This window comes from Trichosporon asahii, assembly GCF_000293215.1.
Source record: "Trichosporon asahii var. asahii CBS 2479 unplaced genomic scaffold scaffold00009, whole genome shotgun sequence".
Taxonomy (NCBI): domain Eukaryota; kingdom Fungi; phylum Basidiomycota; class Tremellomycetes; order Trichosporonales; family Trichosporonaceae; genus Trichosporon; species Trichosporon asahii.
In genome coordinates, this window is record NW_014040915.1 from 532,027 (window position 1) to 553,879 (window position 21,853).

Here is a 21,853-nt window from a genome sequence, read left to right on the forward strand (position 1 = left end):
CATTGAGACCTCCACCGCAAACCAGACCACGCCACCTCCCGGATTCACCGGCGATTGCCACGTGACGCACGCGTCACAGCACGGCACCCTGCCACGCATGGCCATAGCGACCTCAACGCTCGACGCAGCTACATTGACACTGCTGCAACTCGTCAACATCAGCACGTCCACCCGACCACCATGTCCGACGACCCCACTGCCGACTTCCTTGCCCGCGAGAAGGCCATTCTTGGTGCGTCCCGCCTTGTGCGCTGGGACTATGGGCACTCTCAGCTGACATCAGGTGATGACGCCGACCTCTTCGCCTCAGGCGACGTTCCTTCCCAGCCTTCCGGCATCGACGCTTTCCCGGATATCTGTGAGCTATCAATGGTCGGACGACAACTAACAGACAGCTGGAGCAGCTGACAGCCCCGCGCTGAGCAACCCAGCGAGCCCCGAGAAGAAGCCGTCCGGCATCGACGCTTTCCCCGCTCTCGAGGAGGAGACCAAGACAGAGGTCCGCGTGACGGGAACGCAGGGACTTGGCGAGGACCCGGAGCGCGAGAACTTTGAGGCCCAGTTCCCCGACATCTCCACCGAGGTCCCCAGCGCTGCGGTGAGTTGCAAAGGACCCGCAGTCGGCACGAGGGTGCATTGTTGAATCACCTCATGTGACATTGCGACCTCCACCTTGGACGCCCGCGAACTCAATCTGACTGACAGCAGCCTGCGAAGCCCGTCTTCAACGCCCTCTCGCCTCAGCCGTACGGCCAGTCCCCCTACCCGCCCACTGAGAAGCCCCGTACGCCGGTGTCGATCCTTCCTGCTCCCCAGTTCCAGAACACGCTCCCGGAAACCGAGGAGGACTCTGAGCCCATCAAGGAGTGGAAGAAGCGTCAGGCCGAGGAGATCGCCAAGCGCAACGAGGAGGACAAGAAGAAGCGCGACGAGATGGCCAACAAGGCTGAGAAGGCCATTGACCAGTTCTACGAGGACTACAACAAGGAGAAGGAGAAGAACATCCGCGAGAACAAGTGAGTGGCAACGCGATGGAGAGCCATGCAGAGATCGGCGACCGCTGGGAACGCACTTAGGCTGCACATATTTTCTGATGACAGCCGCTAACGAGAACAGGGAGAACGAGGCCAAGTTCGTTGAGAAGCTGAAGGACGACATCGCCAAGGGCACCGCGTGGGAGCGCATTGCTGAGCTCATCGGCCTCGAGAACAGCCAGTCGAAGACGATTCGCCCCACCTCGGCCGGCTCAGATCTCGCTCGCATGCGTGAGATTCTGCTGTCTCTGAAGCGTGACGGCGACAAGGCGCCTGGTGCCGCCGGCTACTAAGCTGGAGCCGCAGGTGTGCGGAGAGGCTGTCGGGAGAATCTGATCTTTGGGTTTCTGGGCAGTGTCGAGACGGAAATAGCCGCCATGCGCTGTGCGCGACGGCATGGCGGTGTAGATCGTAGACGATTTGGCCTCATGTAGGCTCTGTACGTAGCTCCATCGGAGATGACTTATATGATATCCACGAACAATCGAGACGTAGGGGGCAGGTGAAGTTGGTGGAAGAGGTGTTAGGAGTGAAGTGAGGAGAGGCAGCGAGCGGCTGGATGTGACAGCGCTCACGTGGGGGCTAAGCTGGGGAGAAAACGGAAGCACCTGGTGGCGACCTCTTCATGTCGCTCGCAGACAGAGCAATGAGCAACCAAACCCAGGGAGAATAGACGCAGTCCGCGCCAGCGACGATTGATTGAGGTCAAGTTCAACCACGTGAGCTAGCTTCCGCCAGCTCAACGACACCCAGCTGACCTCCTATCATGCATGCAAGATGACAAGTTCAACAATGACGAGGAAATGCTTGCATTCAGTTATCAGGCGCGAGTGCCGAGATGAAGCTAAGCCGCGGGTGGAACGGGTCTAAGACACCGAACTACTCTCGAGGAGATCGTTGACTGGTCCGAGATGGTAGAGAGATGCGGAATGTGATACAACTTTGGTGACAACGGAGCGAGCAGCGATATCATTATCACATCGGTGTCCTCGCTCCAGCGCTGTCGCACGGTACTGAATGAGTTCGCCCCTCGTGGGAGCGTTGCTCCCACTGTTCGCTCCCAGCATGCCCAGCACTCGCACTGAAACGGACGCTGGCCGGGTTATCGAAATCCTTCGCCCTTGCATAAGCCAACGGCAGAAGTTTAAGAGACCGACCAGCCACCCGGCCATGAGCATGCTCGCACTGGGTGATGCGAATGCATCGCTCGCGCGGCCTCGCGCCTGCTAGGCCCAATCACTGGCAGGTCTGGACATGCACTCGCCATCGTCTCGATTGGTTCAGAGAGGTGCGAGACGCCACCTGCGGTTTAGTCGCCGCCTCTGCACGGCGATATGAGAAATTTCAGTAACGCCGGTGGTGGAGGGGTGTGCCAGCCAGTGTGTATATAAGGAGCCTGCTCGTGCATCCTATAGCTTTTTTCCATGAAGATCATACTATCAGGTGAGCCTAGCCACAGCTACCTCAGAGAGCCTCTCCAGCGCTTCTCTCGAGCTCTAGCGACCTTCCCCCCTCTTCTCCTTCTCGACGCGCTTGCTAACTTTCTCCAGGATTCTCTGTATAGTCACTGTCTTTTCTCGCTAGTTCACACTAGCCACATTTTCCACGTCGAGGAGATGATCTAGTCCCCTCCCGGCTCTTTCACAGAGACCACTTTGCGGCGCTCTCGCAGCGTACGCTCCGAAGAAGCTGGCGGCGCTGGCAGAACCTGACCCTCTGTGGAAAGGCGATGCCGCGCCGTGGGCACGGGAGGGCTTTCTGATCGACGTTCCATTCATTCCACTTTCTTGACATGTACCCCATCTTCGTAGGACACAACTCGAATGTACTGTTAATATCTGGTGAGCATTACCTTCCTCTATTCGCAATCCACTTTCTCTCCCACACTCACGGGCCACGCGCCGTTCTCACGAACACGCAACGCTTGAATGATGACCAGAGTGCATTTGGCTTTAGGGCCGGCGACTACCATTCTGGTACCGCTGTCCTCTGCTGAAAAACCCACGCTACCTTAACTTAAACTTCTGACGAACCTCCTTCCTTCCCCACTTTCTTGCGAATTGTCGAAGGAACAATGGTCGCTGACGATTCAGGATGAAAATTTGTGACACAAACAATGGCTGCGCTCGAACCCTCGGTCTCTCGATTCGTGGATACTAACCTAGGCTGTCGCCGTCAAGCGTTATGGGTGCTGGAAGGCTGGGCGCTCGATCACGCCGCGTGTTGTAGATGGACCGGATGACGATGGAATTGATGTTTTGTTGTTATCGCTTCTGGTCGCCTGAGCAATCGGCCGCCTGCTATCACGTCACTAACGCATGCCGCGCTTATCAGAGATAGCAGCAGGACCGGTCGCACCTTGTGTACCGATAGAGGTGATGCATGCACTCAGTCGTATCAGCCATCAGCCATTGTATCTGGTGATCGGTCAGTTCTCGATCTTGTTGCCATATGCCATGCGATGCTCGAGGTTGGCTGAGAAATTTACGGTTACGGGTTTTGGAGCCCCGGAGCGCTTCGGTTACGTAACCCCGTCAGCCAACGTCGAAGGTGATGAACGTAAGCGGCCTAGAGGCCAGAACTTTGGTCAATTGGGCGACCGATACAAACAGTCGTGCTCGGAGCGATATCCCTTCTGCCAGTCTTCTTACTCGTTTCCACTCTGCACGCTGTCACGCCGAGCTCTCACCCGTCCAGATCCCCAACGTATCTGCCTCTCGAGCTGCACCGACAGTGGGGTATGCGATAACCGGCAAGGGGGTCACCATTATTCCCCAGCCGCGGTGCTGCTTGCTCGACGCTTAAGCGTTTATTGATGACCCCAGATCTGGTGATGGGCACAGCTCGATCGACCCGCAGTTCGCTTTCTGAAAGACACACAGCATGAAGGAGTGCGAACCCGAGTTATCTCATGGGCCAGAAACTTGCACCGCTTCTTTTCCCTGGCGATGACGGAATGATAACAACTTTATCGGCAGGTTCCGAGTGAGGCACTCTGCAACGGATTCGATCGCAAAGTGCAGAATATATCTGAATGCATGACGCAAGGACGTAGGTAACTTCGTCGAATACATAAGCACGAATCGTTCAGAGGACAGCAGCCAGACCGAATATTTCTCCAACACAAGCAACATGCACCCTCGCAAGTGGGTCTACTCCGCGCTCACCGCAGCCCTCGGTCCACGAGCGGCGCCGACTATCCAGACCGGCCCATCCTGGACAATGCCGGATGAAGGCGAACCACACGCTCGTACTTGGATGGCGTTCGCCTGGAACGCCTCGATCTGGACTTCCGACCTCCTCCCAGTCGTGCAGGAAAACCTGGCCGATGTCGCAGAGGCGATCAGTCGCTTCGAGCCCGTCTCCCTCCTCGTTCGCTCGCAGGATATGCCCCGCGCCAGGAATCTTCTCCAGGGTGTCTCGAACGTGACGCTGGTGGAAGCGCAACTCGACGACTTGTGGGTGCGCGACTCTGGTCCAGTGTTCGTGCGTCGTGACTCCAACGTCTCGGCTGTCGACTTCAACTTCAACGGATGGGGCAACAAGCAGATGCATTCCAAGGACGCCACCGTCGCCCCTACCATCGCGAATGATTCCGGTGTGCCCCTCCTTCACACCGAATTGGTGCTTGAGGGCGGCGCTCTGGAAGTCGATGGGAACGGTACCGCAATCATCACGGAGAGCTGCGTGCTCAATGATAACCGCAACCCCGGCTGGAGCAAGGCCGATGTCGAGGCTGAGCTCAAGTATCTCCTTGGAATCGACAAGATTATTTGGCTACCTGGCATTCGTGGCAAGGACATCACCGACGGGTAAGCCAAAGCACCTCACCTTCTGCTAACATCAGACACACCGACTTCTATGCACGCTTCATCCGCCCCGGCGTCGTTGTTGCAGCGTACGATCCCGACCCAGAGAGCTACGACCACAACGTGACCCTCACCCATCTGGACATTCTGAAGAACGCCACGGACGCAAAGGGCCGCACGCTCAATGTGACCACGCTTACCGCGCCCTGGGCCGACAAGCGCAGGAAGGAGTATCAGGACGACGAGGACTTTGCAGCGGGGTATATCAACTACTACCTCGTGAACGGCGGCGTGATCATGCCCCAGTTTGGCGATACGAAGGCGGACAGAGATGCCCGTGACATCCTCTCTGCCATGTATCCTGACCGCGAGGTCGTGGCTTTCAACATTGATGGCATTGCTGCCGGAGGCGGCGGTATTCACTGCTCCACGCAGCAGGAAATTACAAACGACGGCAGCCACAATGCGACCGTTACTGCTGAGGGCGGAAGCACGACGACCGAAGCAGCGAAATCCTCTGCGAGCAGTAACAGTGGAGCTGGAAGGTCGCGACGCAGAGGGAAGATGGGCCTGCTCGCGGGCACGCTGCTTGGTCTCGCCATGGTCTGAGACATCGCCCAGTCGTAACAAGACTTTACGAAAGGCCCGCTCGACGTCCTGTCGCCACAAGTTGCCACTCCTGGTGCGAGCATCGCTCGTCGCGCCTGGAGCCCCGCCCTGGAAGATTTACGTAAAGGTCCAAACAATGATGATCTCGTCTACTGGAAATAACAACGAGTCCTGTCTGCACAGTGCAGAGTAGGCCCCTTCCTCCAAAAAGCCTCATAGATACATAGACCCAGAGCCCGATGCAGTACCTGCCTGCGTGTTGTTGTTTAATGCACCAGCGTCAGCACGTTCCTCGACCTGAAAAGCGACCGTGCAAAAGTTGGTTCCGGGTCGCGATCTGCGACGCGCGACGCCAGCCTTGTACCTGTGCGTAGAACTACGGAGGCTGGGGCACAATTGGTGCCTGGCCCAAACGTCATCGGCATCTAATGTCCAAGTCCAAGTCTCAGAGCCGCGAGCCGCAGAGCCATCGAAGCCAGGCCCGGTCAACCGAACCCCCCGTTCATGCACGCGGTTCCATTGCCGCTTCGGACCTGCGTTCACTCGCTCACTCGCTTCCACAAACACATAGATCACGTTTCTTGACTCTCACACTGCACTTTCTTGCCGCTTGGACACTTTCCACTCTGTCACCTTCCTCGTTCGAACCGCTCAACACCTTCGACAGGACCGACTGAGTACAAAAGGAAGGCAACAGAAGCCGACCCCTAAACACCATGCCCAAGTCCGAGACTCCCGCGACGCGCCGCAGCGCGCGTGTCGCTGCTGCTTCTGCTGGTCCGAAGGTAAGCTGCGAGTTTCTCATGGTAGCTAATCCCAGGCCTCTGCCGACAGCTCGAAGGCAGCGAGCACGAAGGCAGCCAACGGCAAGTCTGCGTCTACCAAGAAGGCTTCCAAGGACTCGAAGGAGAAGGAAGAGTCTAAGAGATCAGCTCGGTCGAGCTCGAGCAAGGCGGCCAACGGAGATGCCGCGGAGGGAGCCAAGGAGGAGAAGAAGAAGGCTGCGACCAACTCCAAGGGCCCGCTGAAGCTTGGCCAGAAGCTGCCCAAGATCACGCTGCAGGACAATAAGGAAGACGACGTCGACGTCAGCACGCTGACGGAGGAAGGACGGGGCGTCGTGCTGTTCCTTTACCCCAGGGTGAGTGATCGGCGTGCTTCAGTGTGACTGCAGCTGCTAGTCGCGTCAACTACCCTCAGTCAACCGATCCGTCCAAGACATCTACCCTTCTGACTCGTGGGCGTGAAGAGCACCAAGCAGCGGTAGAGAGGAAGCTACGGAAAGCCTTTCCACCAGCTAACATGCAGGCGGACACACCAGGATGCACGAACCAGGCGTGCGGGTACCGTGACGCGCACGACGAGATCGCCGCGCTCGGGTACGACGTTTATGGTCTCAGCAAGGACAAACCGACAGCGCAGCAGAAGGTGCGTCGCTCGCCTCGCCCAACACTAAGCTGCTGTCTGCCAGCTAGGGCATCGGTATTCAGGAGCCGTCAAGCTGACCCCAGTGGATCAACAAGAAGAATCTCAATTACCGGCTGCTGTGCGACCCGCAGAGCCAGCTGATCAAGAAGTGAGCTGCGTCGTATGATGAGAGCTAACCAATGCCAGGCTCGGAGCGTTCGTGCAACCCAACAAGTGAGATGATTCCTTCAGGTCTGTATCTAACGTACAGCACCAACCGCTCCCACTTCATCTTCGAGAAGGGCACCGGCGAGCTCGTCGACATTGCCTTCCGCGTCAAGCCGGCTGACGAGTAAGCTTACCAACTCCTCCCAATTAGCTGATACCGCAGTCCCGGAAACGTTCTGAAGTTCATCAAGGCGCACCACAAGGACGACTAGGCGCCTCGCCTCCGTTTCCAATATTAGATACCCCGTTGCCCGATTCACGTTCGCAGGACTCTTGACTTCACTTGTCTGCATTAGTACAAAGGTAGACTTGTTCCACACGGTTTCTTTCGGTAGTGTATGCATCTCAGTTCGTGTTGCTCCTCAGGCTTTCTCCCCCGTCTACAGCATGCATGCTCAATGCAGGAGGTGGGCAACGCATTGTCTGCATGCTGACGGACTCGATCACAAGTCCCGGTCTCAGCCTCAGCAGCTGAGTCAACATTTGCTCCCGCGGCGGCAGCTTGCGGCGGTCGACTCAAAAGTCAGAGATTTCGGCCTGCCGCGAGTCGGGCCGGGAGACGGGGTAGGCAGCCACGGATCAACGCTGACTTGAGTTGTTGCATGCTACATTCTGCATACACCTACACACACCATGGCGACATCACAGACCTCACAGGACACCCAGGCTAGGCCGAAACTCTACGTGCTCGACTACGGCGCGGGCAACGTGCGCTCGCTCGCCAACTCGATCGAGCGCCTCGGATATGACTTCGAGTGGATCAAGAGCGTCGAGGATTTTGACAAGGCCGAGGTGAGTCACTGCATGCAGAGCGAACGCCGGATGCAGGAGGGCCCCAGAGTTTCCTAGTGTTCCCGTGATCCAATCCCTGCTGCTACTCTAGCTTCCTCCTCTACCGTGCAAGCTGACCCCATGCAGAAGCTCATCTTCCCCGGTGTCGGCTCGTTCCACCAGGCGGCGCGCGGCCTGAAGGAGCGAGGCGTCTTCGAGCCCCTGCTCCAGTACATTCGAAGCGGCAAGCCGTACTTCGGTATCTGCATCGGTATGCAGGTGCTCTTCGCCGGCTCGACCGAGGCTCCCGGAGAGGCCGGCCTCAACGTTATCCCGTACCCGATCACCAAGTTCGACACTGAGGGCGGCACGAAGAGCGTGCCCCACATGGGGTGGAATGGCGCTTGGGGCGCGTACGCCGACGTCGCGGCCGACAAGGACGCCCTCGTCGTCCCCGAGGAGGACTACTACTTCGTGCACTCGTACGCTGCGCTCCTCGGCCAGCCCGGAGAGGAGAGCGTGCGCGAGGCCGCCCACACCCTGTCCCGGTACGGCAAGCAGACCTTTGTCTCCTCGGTGCGCATGGGCAACGTGTTCGGAACCCAGTTCCACCCCGAGAAGTCTGGCCCGGCCGGTCTCGAGACGCTTCGCCGCTGGCTCGCCGCCCCCATCTCGGCCGTCTCGGCCCTTCCCCACCCCCTCGCTCCGCGCCCCGCCTCTGAGTGGGTCTCTGCCGACCCCCGTCCCGAGCGCGCCGCCGGCACAGGACTTACGGCGCGTATCGTGGCGTGTCTCGATGTGCGCTCCAACGACGCCGGTGACCTCGTCGTGACCAAGGGAGACCAGTACGACGTGCGCGAGAAGGATGAGGGTGCCGGCGTGCGCAACCTGGGCAAGCCCGTCGAGCTCGCGCAGCGATACTACATGAACGGAGCCGACGAGGTGTGTTTCCTGAACATCACCTCCTTCCGCTCGTCCGCGCTGCAGGACCAGCCCATGCTCGACGTCGTGCGTGCCTCGGCCGGCACGGTCTTTGTGCCCCTCACCGTCGGCGGCGGTATCAAGGACACGGTCGACCCGGATGGAACGCCGCGGTCCGCGCTCGAGGTCGCGGGCGCCTACTTCCGCGCCGGCGCCGACAAGGTGTCGATTGGCTCCGAGGCCGTGCTCAATGTCGAGGACATGCTTGCGCGCGAGGCGCGCGGCGAGGAGCCCCTGACGGGCAAGACGGGCATTGAGACGATTGCCAAGGGATACGGCTCGCAGGCGGTCGTCGTGTCCATCGACCCCAAGCGCGTCTACTACGACACGACCGAGACCAACTGGCTCCAAGCCGTGCCCGAGGCGCACCGCCCCTGCCTCGTCACGGGCGAGACGGCCACGACCCGCACCAAGCCCGACGAGCAGGGCAAGGCGTGGTGGTACCAGTGCACGATCAGTGGCGGGCGCGCCGTGCGCGACATTGACGTCGTGCAGCTCGCGCGCGGCGTCGAGCGTCTCGGCGCCGGCGAGATCTTGCTCAACTCCGTCGACCGCGATGGGTCCGGCAAGGGCTTCGACCTCGACCTCATCAAGCTCGTGCGCGATGCCGTGTCCATTCCCGTCGTCGCTTCGTCCGGCGCAGGGTCCCCCAAGGACTTTGAGGAGGTCTTTGAGAAGACCGGCGTCGAGGCCGCCCTCGCGGCCGGTATCTTCCACCGCGGCGAGGTCGGTATCGACGAGGTCAAAGACGAGCTCAAGCGTGATGGCATCCCCGTCCGCCAGACGGCTCTTGCCCCCTAAGCATTTATACAACTTTAGACTTTTTTCCTGCACTTTTTTGGACCACCATATATAGGAATAGAGGAATAGCTCTGCATGCACTGCATAGACCCTTACGTGGTTTGTATTATAGTTGACTGTATGTGGTGATGACTCTAACATTGCGGTGCAGCAGGGGATGGGTGCTGCGAGATGACCGTGCTCGCGCACACTCATCGCTTGCCCGCAACCTTGATGATGGCGTCCCGGAGGACCTTGCCCGCGCGCTCCATCTCCTTCTTGGATGGCAGGGCAGAGATGCAGACCTTGAGCGAGGGCTCGGGGTCGAAAATCTCCTGTCCGCGGAGACGACGGGCGCGCGTGACGAGGACGCCGTTCGCGAGCGCCTCGTCGACAATCTCCTGCAGCAGGTCCTCCTCCTGCTCGAGCGTGCCGGGAGGCTTGATGAGGAAGATGTGGATGAGCGCCGAATCCGGGTGCGACGGGATCGAAATGAGCGCATCGGGGTTGTCGCCGTTGCGCTTCTCGGCAAACGGAGAGGAGGGCTCGAGCTTGGCGAGCTGCGTGCGGAACGCACGGATGTTCTCCTGCAGCGTCGGGATCAGGCCCGCGTTCTCCTCCATCATCTTGACGGCCGCAGACGAGACGGTCGCGTGCATCGCCGGGAGCGCAGCCGAGAAGACGGAAGCGGCAGAGTTGATACGCTGGTGCGCGACAGCGTGATGCGAGCCAGCACAGAAGCCACCACCGGCACCGAGCGAGTTCGCCATGGAGCCAACAAGAATTTCGACCTCACCCGCAGGCACACCGTAGAACTCGGTGATACCACGTCCGTGCTTGCCAACCATACCGAAAGACATGGACTCGTCGAGAATCAGGCGGTACTTGAACTTGTTCTTGAGCTCGCAGATGCGCGGAAGGTCCGACATCATGCCGTCGTTCTCGAAGATGCCCTCAGTCACGATGAAGCGCTTGGTAAGCTTGCCGCCCTTGCGCTTCAGCTCGCGCTGCACCGAAGTGAGCACGCGCTCGAGGTCCTCCATGTCGCCGTGCGCGTACCACCGGATCGTCGAACGGGACAGCTGCAGGCCCTTGTGGATCGCAAAGTTGACACCGCGGTCCGCAATGATAATGTCGCCACGCTTGGCGAACGCCGGGATAACAGACGAGGTCGTCAGGAAGCTCTGCGAGTAGATGATGGCGCTCTCCGTATCCAGGAAGTCGGCGACATCGCGCTCAAACGCAGTGTGCACATCGATCGTACCGTAGAAACCCATCGGTCCACACGATCCGACGCCGTACTCGCGAAGCGTTCCGATAGCAACATCCTTGATGTGGTCGTTCTCCATGAATCCGAGCCAGTCCGTGACCGCCAGGTTGAGCACCGGCTTTCCGTTCGGGGTCACCCTGGCGTGCGCACCATTCTGTCCGTAGATCGTAGGAACCGACTCGAGCGTCTTGCTCTCGAGCTCGCTCAGGTCGTTAATCAGCGGTACCGGCTGCCAGTCATCGATGAGCTCGTCGACCTCCTGTGCTGCGTTAGTGGGACCGTGGCTGAGCGGCTGGGCTGAAACCCTGACCGAGTCGGGTGTGCCAGCTATTATCGTCGACGCACCTTCTCGGACAGTTTGAGCGCTCCCTCAGCACCCTCACCGCGCGTGCGGCCCATGAGCAGCGTGCGGATGGCGTAGGCCAACAGAAGGACCTCGAGCAGGGAGCGGTAGGGGTCATTCTGGTAGCTGCTCTTGATGTAGCGGAGGATGATCGGGGAGCCAGGGATGCGGTGGAAGAGCTCCGTGAGCTGGGTGAGGAAGGAGGAGAGGAGGGAGATGAAGGGGAGGAGAACGGGGGAGATGTCGGGGTTGGAGTCGGCCGCGCGGGCGGTCGCGGTGGCGGCAGCTTCGACGACGGACGACATGATGGTGAGGAGTGACGTCCGACGCGATGGGTATGTGTTGTCTTTCCAACACCACTCGACTGGTCCGGTTGGTAATGAACGCGTCCGCAGACGGCACCAGCCAGGGTTCAACTTTCCTGCCATGCCTGCCAGGCGGCCCACGGCCCACGGTCAGCCCAGCCAGTCCAGCCCTGGCAGTTGCGGCGCCCGCTCACCATTCAGCGCCAAATAGGTCCCGCCACCGCCTCGGCGTTATCCCAATCTCCGTACCTTCTCGCTCTGCCCGCATGCCTGGCGCGTGCCTAAGCCGCTTAGGGTTCACCTCAAGGTGGAGGTCGACCACCTGAACGCGACCGGTCCGTCTGACGAGCTGATAACAACATCGACCACCACACAGCCAGAATGGCAGACTCTCCAGAGGAACGCCAGCACTGGCGAGACATCTTAAAGGCATTTGATGGCTACATGCAGTACCACGTGAGCTGGGGGGATCCAGGGGCTACAGCTAATCTCAGCTATCGGCGAACAACAGCCGTCGACTCGCCTTCCTCTCCCTCCCCGACGACCAGAAGCAGCTGTATGACGCAATTGGCTATCGCGACAAGCTCGAGGCTGTTGATGAGGGTATTAGGAGGTAAGCTGGTGCTGGGCATGAGCTTAGCTGACACCAGAAACTCGGAGTTCATTGACCTCATGATCCAGGACCCCGTCTTCGCGGACATGCTGGCCGGAGGCGATGACGACACTGCCGCCTCCGCCCACTCACACGACCACCACGAGCACACGCACTCCCATTCTCAAGGACACTCGCACTCGCACGACGCTGCGGAGCACTCCCACTCTCACAGTGACAGCGATGGCGAGCCTGCAGCACCTTCGCCAGCGAACCCGAAGCCAAAGGCATCGCATACGGCCCGCGACAACCAGCAGGACAAGGTGCGCTCGACGCTGCGTTCCTTCGTGCGTGACTGGACAAAGGAGGGCGCTTCGGAGCGCGAAGCGTGCTACAAGCCCCTTCTCGAGGCGCTCGAGGCGCACTTCCCCGAAGTCTCGACCCGTGGCGAGAAGAAGGTCCTCGTTCCGGGATGCGGTCTAGGCCGACTGGCGATGGAGATCGCCGCGCGCGGGTTCTGGGCCCAGGGCAACGAGTTCAGCACGTACATGCTGATTGCGAGTCACTTTGCTCTGAATCAGTGAGCGCTCAGCTGTGGAGGGTTTGCTAGCATAGCTGACGAAACAGGACCACGACGGCCGAGGAGCATATTCTATTCCCGTATCTGCACTCGTGGTCGAACCACCAGTCGACGGGTAACCACTTGCTGCGATCGGTGCGCGTTCCCGACGTCGTACCGGCAGACATCTTAGCGGGGATCACACCGGGCAACTTCTCGCTCGTCGCGGGCGATTTCGAGGAGATCTATGGCCCGACGCACTGGTTCACGCCACAGTCATCCGGTTCCGAGAGCGACGACGAGGAGGCTGGCCGCGTCAACCAGCGCGGACGATGGAGTGCCGTCGTTACCTGCTTCTTCATCGACACGGCGCGCAGCGTGCTCAACTACATGCGCATTATTCATGGCCTGCTCGAGGATGGCGGCGTGTGGATCAACGTCGGTGAGTTGGGAGTGGGATCGGCCTGCGTTATGGATGAGAGCGGCCAGCTATGATGCCTGGATTCGTGAGCTGACTTCAGGCCCGCTCCTGTGGCACTTTGAGAACTCTGCCCCGCGCAACGGTATCGGCTCGATCGAACTTAGCCTCGACGAGGTGAAGGAGCTCGCTGAGCTGGTTGGCTTTGACATCAAGGTGAGCTGGGCGATGAGCACTAGCTGACAGCCAGGACGAGCACATGATCCGCTCACCCTACACTGGTATCCCCGACAGCATGCTCGAGCACATTTACAACGTAAGCTCGGTAACGCTTGCTGCAGCTGACGTCAGTGTGCCTTCTGGGTCGCGACGAAGAAGTAGGCCCCCAACCTACAAGCCAAAAGCGGAACCCCGCGATCGCGTATAAGAAAACGCTGGATCGCCCGCACATGTACAACTAGCTAGAATATGTCATAGCATACAACTGACACGACCTATGCTGCCAAAGATGACTGTTCGATACAGTACGGCTACGGGGAGCCGGGCTTGCGATCGATCGCCTCGCGAATGGCCCTCAGACGCGCCTGCACGCCAATCTTGCTGTCTCCCGCTTTGTTCTTGAGCACGTCGAGGATTTGGCGCGTGCGCTTGTTCACGCGCGGGAGTTTCGCCTTGTTCTCCTCCATCGCCTCCATGAAGAGCGTCCAGGTCCTCAAGTCTCGGGCAAAAGTGTACGTCTGGTTTGTCAGCTTACCGTGACGCGTAACGAAAAGCTAAAGTGTGGACTTACAGGCAGCGGCTCCGCGCCAATCTGTCCAGCCGCAACTCCCCATGCGGCCAGAATCACCAGATCAATGGCCGCATTGGCAATATACTCCTCGACCTCATTCACGCCGCCGGGCACGCCGCGCAGCTCGCGCGTACTGAATCGCCGGACGCGGTCCTCGGCCTCAGCCGCTGGCTCGGACCGCTCGGAGCGCATGAGCAGGCCGACGTCGTGCGACGCCCGATGCACCCAGCTGTCGCCCTCGGACATGATGAGGACTTGCAGGTAGGATGAGAGGAGGTGCGACTGCTGCGCGGGCAGGAGGGCGTTGTCGATTGCCATCTTGAGCTGAGGTGTTAGCTAAGCGGAGAGCACCCATTTAGCTTACGTTTGTCCGGAGCATCTTGAGCGTGTTCTGCACTTCCCTCTCCTTGAATTGCTCCTCGTCCAAGTTGTTGACGTATCTGTCGTCAGCTGGCACGTCCTCGTCTAAGCTGCCTTCCTCTTCCTTACTCACCTCGAGAAAGCGCCAACGAGCATGATGACGATATCGCGATGACTCGGCCCAATCCTAGCTGCGTAGATGATGGGAAACTCGGCCGCATTCTTCTGCAGCAGCATGTTGAAGCAGTGGTCTCTGACGCGCGACACGAACTCGAGGTCACGCTTGTCAATCGCCTGATATAGCTCGTACGCTTGCGGGGGCCGCGTGAAGGGTTTCGTCGGCTCAGAGGCAGTGGGGGCGGACGAGTCCTGCCGTCTGGCCTTCTGTCGCTGTTCCTGTGCCCAGAGGCCATTCTCGCTCCGCGCGGCGATACGCTCGACCTCGTGCCGCTGGTCCTGCAGCGCTTCGGCCAGCAGCCGCTCGCGCCGAGCCTGTTCCGTCTGCCGCTGGAGTTCCAGCTCGCTCTCAGCCCTACTTTCCCTCTCCAGCGCAGTCGATGGTGGAAGGGGGTGGAGAAGCACCGGCGACGACGATCTTGTGGGTCGGTTCGACCGCGCTGTCGAGCCTGAAGATAGGGAAGCTGGCGATAAGGGCGTCAGCGGCGAGCCGCGGAATGGCCCGCTCGGCGACGCGGACAAGCTGTTCGACCCCGGCGGGGTTGCGGAAAGATGCGAGGCACCATTCACGCTGCGTGGGGAGGACATGGCGTGTGGCGAGACGATCGAGGCGAATGCGGAGAAGCGGGATGGCGAGGAAGAGACATGCGCGCGCTGCGGCGCAACGGGCGGCGGCGCGCGGACTGACATTGGACGATCGGTGTGATGTCACACCTGAACTCGGACTTGTGCGGGTGGCGAAAGAAGCTCGAAGTTAGATTTCGGTCACACCAGAGTGACAGTCGGATTGCTGGTATCTGATAGTTTTCGTCGCCGAGTCAGTTGGTGACTGGATAGGCGAACGAACAATGCTGTCAGATGAGAAACAAGACGGCACTGCGTGTCTGCCGGATCAGGCTGTGCAGCTGAAACGCATCCCCGACTTCACCGGTCTCTCCTACATGAGCCGGTCAGCCTTCCCAAGCCACTCGCTAGCGTCACTTGGCACCAGGCACTATAACGTCGGAGGCGCTATCTCACACGAGTAATGCCACACCCTCTGATAAGAACATCGCACTGCTCCGCATCACCCCCCAAAGAACATTCACACGACAACGAAGCGCTCTGCAAGAGCCCGATGTTCCAAAAGAGAATGCCTTCTACCCGAATCGAACGGGTGACCGTTCCATAGCAAGACTCGAAGAGACACTACTAGTGGAAAATTCTAGCCACTGAACTAAGAAGGCGAAGCTAGGCGATTGCTGTTGGAACTCCGCCGCGCCAAACAGATCCAGACTCCCTGGAATCTCGGCGTTCGGTGCGATAGCGACAACGATGACCACCTTTGCTCTGCATCGCACCGTGTATTGTGAAGGAGGATACATCATAGGCCGTGAATTAACCCTACATAAGATGATAAGAGACAAATGTCGCGACAGGACGACTTATACAACACGGGGCACAGGCGGGGCGATTACAACTGGACACGTCCGAGACACAATCAGAAAGAAGGGAGCCAGATGTCCCGCCTGCGCGAGCGCTTGTCGAGGTCGACGACCTCGGGCGCGTCTGGACCCGCGCGCACCGCAATACGGTTGCGGTAGTACGTAGCAAGCGCGGGACAATTGTCGATCGACTCGTTCAGCATCATGCGCGTCTCGTGCGTCAGGGGGTGCGTCGAGGCTGAGAGTTAGCAGTGACCACATGAGGCAACTCACAAGACGGACTCGGGCCAGTCGTCGCGCGGCTGAACGCCGGCGGGAATGCGGCTGCAATCAGGCCAAACGTCATCAGAGACACGAGAGGTGGCATGTACAGGGCGATGAAGCAGAGGATGCTGAGCACGAACAGATACGCGCACAGCGTCAAGCTCACGACCGGGTCCGGCGCTGCTGTCAGTTTGACGATGAGGGGGAGGTGGAACTCACCATTGTAGATTGACTCTGCCTCCGTGAGGGCGGCATTCAGGCCCTTGATGGCGTCAATTGCGCGCTCCGTCTGCAAGGGTGTCCAACCGCCCTTCTCGGCTGGGCGCTGCGAGAAGCCCGCGACATACGCTTCCAGAAGCCTCAGGAGAGACAGCGGCAGGTGGGCGGGGTACGGGGCGTGCAGGTTCGACTTCTTGACGGGCGCAGGCGCCTCCTCCTTGCCTGTTGGCTCCTCCTTACCGTCCGACTCCTCATCGCTGTGTGTCACAGTGCCAGGTGCAGCGCCATTCGTGTTTGCGTCGCCGTTCGGCTTCGTACTCTTCCCGATCGGGTTGCCCGACCCGCTAGGGCCGGAGTGCTCCTCTGCGAAACGAACACGCGAGTCAGTGCGTTTCAGGCTCGAGAGGTAATCCGCGGGCAAGAGGTCACACAGGGGCGGCTGAGGGAGGGCGCGAGTGCCCAGAAGGTGGTGCTGCAGGGCAATCGGGAAGCCGGCAAGGAGACCAAGGAACTCCTCCGTCCGCAGATCCGTCTCTCCTGGGTCACTGGCGACCACGGACTCGTCAGGCAGGGCGTCGTTCTCCTGCAAGGGGCTCATGGGGATGTTGTGCAGCGATGGCGTGGTGGGCAAGTGGTTCAGCGCCGGATTGCCGGTAATTGCGACTTGAGCCTGAAATGTCAGCATCCACACACATCGTGTCACCGCGCAGCCGTCGACTGCCTGCCTGCAGCTAGAATGCTTGTCGCAAAGCTGATGATACTCACCACACCGAGACCCTCGCGCACATGCATCTGGATGTTGGCCCATGCCCGGAGCTTGATAACTTTGCGTCGGTTGAAAGGGAACTCTTCGTGGGCGCGAAGGCTGAGCACTGCGAGGTCGAGTCAGCGAAACGCCCTTAGCCGAGGTCGGATGTCGAAAACTCACACAGTCCAGACGCGCATATCAGGCTGCCGATGAGGAGGCCTGGAGAACGCGAGTCGAGGGCGAAGAAGTAGAAGAAGATCGTGACGAGCGCCGTCGGGAACACGTACAGGAAAAACTTGAAGGAGCGCGCACGTTGTCTGCCGGCGGTCAGTGTCTCGCGCCCATCCACTCGGTAGGTGCGCGTTGGACTTACCGCTGCAGGGGGATTGGGGGGAGCTCGCGGTCCTCGCGAACGACAACGCGGCGACGGCGCGGCATGGCAAGGCGGTGGCTCGGTGGCTGCAGGTGGTAGGGGTGGCAAGGGCGGAGAGGGATAAGGGATGAAGGAATGGCAGAAGACAAGATGGAGACGAGATAGCTGCAAGTGTAACCCGATCGCGTGTTGGCATGACGTTCAGGACTGCCAGGCCACGCCAGGCACGTGTAATTCCTGGCCCAGCCGGCCCCTTCGCTATAACGCGGGGCGCGCCGCATTTCGCCACCAGTCACCCCTTGTTATTGGGTTACCCAAACGCAATTTGTGCATTCCACCCCGACCCCCGGTCATGCACGAGCGCAACCCGTACCGAGTGCGGAAACCCGACTTTGCCGCGCTCGCCGAGAAGGACGAGGCGCTGCGGCCGTTGTAAGTGAGCCGATGGTGAGCGGCAGCGGTGAGCCAGGCAATCTAGCGTCTCAAAGTCAAGCTGACGTGTGTAGCGTCACGAAATCTGACCACGGGGCGAGCATCGACTTCACCGACGCCCGTGCGCTACGGGCACTGACGGCGGCGTTGCTGCGACATGACTTTAATCTCGACATTGAGCTGAGGGACGACCGGCTTTGTCCCACCGTGGGTTGCCTGCTCTCTACTCACCGCTAACCCGCAGGTCGCTAACCGCCTCGACTACGTGCTGACCTGCCTCGACCTTGCGCAGTATGCCGCTCCTGGTCCACTCCGCGCCCTCGACATTGGAACGGGGCACGTCGCAGTCTATGCTCTATTGCTGCACAAGCTGCGGCCTGAAGCTTACGTCGTCGGGAGCGAGCTCGAGCCAACATCGCTGGCGCACGCTCGCGAGCAGGCTGCGCGCAACTCCATTGCACCAGCGGCAGTGGAGATCAAGGGCGTTCCTCCCGACAACTCCTTGCTGGGTCACCTAAAGGATCAGGACTCGTGGTCGTTCACGATGTGCAACCCTCCCTTCTTCGCCAGCCTGGCGGAAGCTGAGGAAGCTCGCTTGGCGAAGGCGACGCCGGCGTCTGCTGCCCCGACGTGCGCGCCGAACGAGCAGGTGACAAGGGGCGGAGAGGAGCTGTTCGTTGGGCAGATGATTGACGAGTCGGTCGCGTACGGTGACAAGGTGGGGTGGTTCACCTCTCTCGTCGGAAGGTATGCCTCTCTCGGTCCACTCGTCAAGCACGTCCTCACGAAGACGACGAACTACGCCGTCATTTCCCTCAGGCAGGGCAACACGGCTCGATGGGTGCTTGCATGGTCGTTCTCGCCCTACCGGCTGCCGGACGTGAGCTGCACAGACCCTGTCAAGGTAGCTGACGAGCAGAACTTGACCAGACCAGCGCACGTCGAGAAGGGAACGAGCTTCGCGAAGATGGTGTCGCTGAGTAACTCATTCGTTCATGATGAAGAGGAGAAGGACCTAGACGAAGTCAGGCAGGCGATCACCGACGTCTTGAAGAGTGTGAACATCGACACAACAGCGGACGAGGAAGGCGTCATCCACCTCGCCCCAACAACTAACACCTGGTCGAGGCAGGCGCGGAGAGCAGCGCAGCGGGCCGCTCAGTACGCTGAAGGAGGGGAAGAAGCGTCAGCCGCTCTACCAGAGAGCTCGACAAGCCAGGAGCCACTGTTCCGTGCTCGCCTAAGCTTCACGAAACCTGAGGCGCCCGCTTCCACGGACGCTGATAGGGAAAGCGATGTGGAAGCGCCTTCGCCCTCCGTTCCAAAGGCGCGAGCAGCAATGGAGTGGCAATGGGGGCGAGACCGAACAATCGTCGACGCCTTCTGGAAGTTTGTCATCCAGAAGGCTGGATTGCGGAAACGCAAGCAATCAGGCGAAGACGGCCCTGCGGAGAAAAAGAGCCGACCGGGTGCCGCTGATGACGAGGAGCAGCAGACGAACAACCCCTATCTCCAGCACCAGGACAACCCGTATCTCAGCCATGGACAAGGTGGCGCCAACCGGGGGCGAGGGCGAGGTCGCGGCGGCAGGCGAGGAGCGTTAGGTGGCGGACGAGGTCGTGGAGGCTACAGCCGACCACAGGATCAGGGCTGGGCAAGACGTCAATGACAGAAGCTGCTGCTGTTGTATCCCAAGAATGCACTTTATGAACATGCCTTTCATAACTACAAATGCACGCATTGTGATGCCAACACTCCACACACGGGGCTCCGCTAGCCCTAGCCTTTACCTTTACACCATGATGCCGTCGTCTTTCCTCCTGCCTTCCTCCTTCCGTCCGTCCGCGGAACTCAATGCTTGAAGATTCTCCTCGAAATGTCACTCGGAAGCCGGGAAACCGGGGAAATTACGGATGCAATGGTGGAGTGTGGGTAAAAGGGTGGGGTTGGGTTGTGGTGTGGGAGTGGATAAAGATATGGGGGATGGATAATGTCTACTGGGTGATCTACTGTCTCCTGCTCCTCGCCGGTCGCCGCTTACTTCTGGCCGGCGTTGCCCTGGCGTCCGCCACGTCCACCACGGTTGCCGCGGTTGCCCTGGCCACGCTCAGCACCGCCGGTGGCAGTACGCTGGCCGCCAGTGCGGGGCTGCTGCTCGGTGGCACCACCACGGCTGCGGCCCTTGGGTCCACGCTCGTCCTTCTCCTTGCGGGTCTCGAAGTTGAGCTTGCCCTCGCCGTTGGCCGTCGGGACACCACCCTCACCGCCGTAGTGAGTTCCGAGCGAAGCAATGATGGCCTTGCGGGCTGAGTCGACGTTCTTGAACTCGACGAAGGCGCAGGCCTTGCCCTTCACGATCTCAACCTTGACGACGTCACCGAAGCGTGAAGCAATGTTGCGGAGAGTAGGCTCGTCAATGGTCTCACCGCCGGTGGTGGAGTCGTTGGCAGACCAGTTGGGAAGCTTGACAAAGCAGTGGGGGGTGTTGACCTTCATGGCGTTCTCGTAGTACGGGTGACGGCCGCTGCCCGAAGCGGGAGCGGCGGCACCGGACGCAGCCGGCGCCGGCGCGGCCTCCTTCTTGGCAGCGGGGGCGGCGGCAGGGGTAGGAGCCGGGGCGGCGGGAGCAGCAGCAGCGGGGGCAGCAGCGACAGAACTGGCCCACGACTTGCCACCGCCAGCAAGAGCAGCCCACGACTTGGGCTTGGCGGGGGCGGCGGGCTGAGCGGGCTGGGCGGGCTGAGCGGGCTGGGCGGGCTGAGCAGGCTGAGCAGGCTGGGCAGCGGGGGTAGCAGCGCCAGAGGTGCCGTTGGGAGTAGCAGAAGCAGCCTTCTCAGACGCAGGAGGGGCGGGAGAAGCAGCCTTGGCGGCAGGAGCGGGGGTCTCCTCGGACTTGCGGGCGGGGGCGGCGGGCTTCTCCTCCTCGGCGGCAGGGGCGGCAGCCTCGGGCTCAGCCTCCTTGGGCTCCTCCTTCTTCTCCGGAGCGGGGGACTCGGGCTTCTGCTCCTCAGCGGGAACCTTGGGCTCAGGGGCCTCGGCGGTGGCAGCAACGGGAGCGGGGGGAGCGGCCTGGGCGTGCTCGACCTCGGCCTGAGTGGCAGGGGCGCTGCTAACGACCGGAGCCTCAGAGACCTCAGGAACCTCGTCGTCCTCATCGTCCTCGTCGGTCTCCTCCTTAAGGTAGCGGAAGATGTCGTTGAGGACGTAGTAGCCGTTGGGCTGCTCGGCCAGGAAGAACGTCTGGACGAACTTGCGCCAAGGCTTGTTGGCGTTGGACATCTCACCGAGAACCTGAATGATGATACCACCGCCGGCCGAGGATTGTGAGTCGATCGAGTTGATGAAGACCTTGCACTGGTCGTAGCCGATCTTGGTGATACGGTCGTGGATCTCCTGTTATCTGGTCAGTCACGCGGACATTATTACTTCATGAATCAGGCACGCAAACTCACCTGCTGACCGAGAGCGGGGGTAGCATCGTCACCCTCCTCGCCGTGGATGAAGGTTGACCGCTTGTTGTAGAAGCAGTGGAGGCGGTGGGGCTGCTTGTTCACAAAGTTGCTGTTAGTCTGTCAGCATTCTGCCTGCGACACGCCGATCTCTCTTCATCACTGATGGGCGCAAGGCTGCCGACACGTCCGCCACACACGCTCGCGCTTCGGAACGGCTCGAGCGTCGTGTCATGCATGCGACAGTGACAGGATCCGATACTCACTAGTACTGGGGAACAAACTGCCATCCGACGTCGCTGGGCGAGATCTTGCTGGCATCCTGGCTCGAGGTCGAAGCAGCAGCCGACTGGGTGGGCTGCTCGGTGGAGGCAGGAGCGGGCTGGCCGTTCTGAGCGGGGTTAGGAGCAGACATGACTGCAGGATGTCAGCGTGAAGCGTTCAACAGAAGAGACGCCGCTCTATCCAATGACGCGTCGGACGAGCGGTTGGGCAACGTACCAGTAGAACG

At 60.2% G+C, this 21,853-nt stretch overlaps 10 protein-coding genes and 1 non-coding gene across 11 annotated transcripts; 6 read left to right on the plus strand and 5 right to left on the minus strand.

Annotated features, from left to right (window-relative positions):
• Positions 1-180: 180 nt before the first annotated feature.
• Positions 181-1,327, plus strand: A1Q1_06982 (clathrin light chain; the record flags this gene model as incomplete). The annotated part of the gene is made up of 5 exons (XM_014327231.1): positions 181-232; positions 284-358; positions 405-598; positions 709-1,016; positions 1,117-1,327. The coding sequence occupies 5 exons, from the start codon at positions 181-183 to the stop codon at positions 1,325-1,327; spliced, it is 840 nt and encodes a 279-aa protein (XP_014182706.1).
• Positions 1,328-4,166: 2,839 nt separating this feature from the next.
• A1Q1_06983 (Agmatine deiminase) lies at positions 4,167-5,452 on the plus strand (the record flags this gene model as incomplete). Its single annotated transcript, XM_014327232.1, has 2 exons — positions 4,167-4,846; positions 4,954-5,452. The coding sequence occupies 2 exons, from the start codon at positions 4,167-4,169 to the stop codon at positions 5,450-5,452; spliced, it is 1,179 nt and encodes a 392-aa protein (XP_014182707.1).
• A 716-nt stretch (positions 5,453-6,168) lies between these two features.
• A1Q1_06984 (uncharacterized protein) lies at positions 6,169-7,299 on the plus strand (the record flags this gene model as incomplete). Its single annotated transcript, XM_014327233.1, has 6 exons — positions 6,169-6,237; positions 6,294-6,593; positions 6,653-6,880; positions 6,924-7,028; positions 7,075-7,211; positions 7,251-7,299. The coding sequence occupies 6 exons, from the start codon at positions 6,169-6,171 to the stop codon at positions 7,297-7,299; spliced, it is 888 nt and encodes a 295-aa protein (XP_014182708.1).
• Positions 7,300-7,720: 421 nt separating this feature from the next.
• Positions 7,721-9,640, plus strand: A1Q1_06985 (imidazoleglycerol phosphate synthase; the record flags this gene model as incomplete). The annotated part of the gene is made up of 2 exons (XM_014327234.1): positions 7,721-7,879; positions 7,937-9,640. The coding sequence occupies 2 exons, from the start codon at positions 7,721-7,723 to the stop codon at positions 9,638-9,640; spliced, it is 1,863 nt and encodes a 620-aa protein (XP_014182709.1).
• Positions 9,641-9,831: 191 nt separating this feature from the next.
• A1Q1_06986 (serine C-palmitoyltransferase) lies at positions 9,832-11,537 on the minus strand (the record flags this gene model as incomplete). Its single annotated transcript, XM_014327235.1, has 2 exons — positions 9,832-11,181; positions 11,235-11,537. The coding sequence occupies 2 exons, from the start codon at positions 11,535-11,537 to the stop codon at positions 9,832-9,834; spliced, it is 1,653 nt and encodes a 550-aa protein (XP_014182710.1).
• Positions 11,538-11,918: 381 nt separating this feature from the next.
• Positions 11,919-13,533, plus strand: A1Q1_06987 (uncharacterized protein; the record flags this gene model as incomplete). Its single annotated transcript, XM_014327236.1, has 4 exons — positions 11,919-12,709; positions 12,757-13,130; positions 13,210-13,322; positions 13,363-13,533. 4 exons carry the CDS (start codon positions 11,919-11,921, stop codon positions 13,531-13,533), a joined length of 1,449 nt encoding a protein of 482 aa, XP_014182711.1.
• Positions 13,534-13,636: 103 nt separating this feature from the next.
• A1Q1_06988 (uncharacterized protein) lies at positions 13,637-15,021 on the minus strand (the record flags this gene model as incomplete). The annotated part of the gene is made up of 4 exons (XM_014327237.1): positions 13,637-13,843; positions 13,897-14,214; positions 14,261-14,336; positions 14,390-15,021. The coding sequence occupies 4 exons, from the start codon at positions 15,019-15,021 to the stop codon at positions 13,637-13,639; spliced, it is 1,233 nt and encodes a 410-aa protein (XP_014182712.1).
• A 545-nt stretch (positions 15,022-15,566) lies between these two features.
• On the minus strand, positions 15,567-15,659 carry A1Q1_t201. The gene has a single exon. It is a non-coding gene; the product is annotated as a tRNA-Thr (tRNA).
• Positions 15,660-16,077: 418 nt separating this feature from the next.
• On the minus strand, positions 16,078-17,526 carry A1Q1_06989 (uncharacterized protein; the record flags this gene model as incomplete). Its single annotated transcript, XM_014327238.1, has 4 exons — positions 16,078-17,010; positions 17,106-17,212; positions 17,269-17,405; positions 17,462-17,526. The coding sequence occupies 4 exons, from the start codon at positions 17,524-17,526 to the stop codon at positions 16,078-16,080; spliced, it is 1,242 nt and encodes a 413-aa protein (XP_014182713.1).
• A 287-nt stretch (positions 17,527-17,813) lies between these two features.
• On the plus strand, positions 17,814-19,562 carry A1Q1_06990 (uncharacterized protein; the record flags this gene model as incomplete). Its single annotated transcript, XM_014327239.1, has 3 exons — positions 17,814-17,893; positions 17,968-18,100; positions 18,138-19,562. The coding sequence occupies 3 exons, from the start codon at positions 17,814-17,816 to the stop codon at positions 19,560-19,562; spliced, it is 1,638 nt and encodes a 545-aa protein (XP_014182714.1).
• Positions 19,563-19,930: 368 nt separating this feature from the next.
• A1Q1_06991 (RAN protein binding protein) lies at positions 19,931-21,757 on the minus strand (the record flags this gene model as incomplete). Its single annotated transcript, XM_014327240.1, has 3 exons — positions 19,931-21,286; positions 21,346-21,454; positions 21,609-21,757. The coding sequence occupies 3 exons, from the start codon at positions 21,755-21,757 to the stop codon at positions 19,931-19,933; spliced, it is 1,614 nt and encodes a 537-aa protein (XP_014182715.1).
• Between the last annotated feature and the right edge of the window lie 96 nt (positions 21,758-21,853).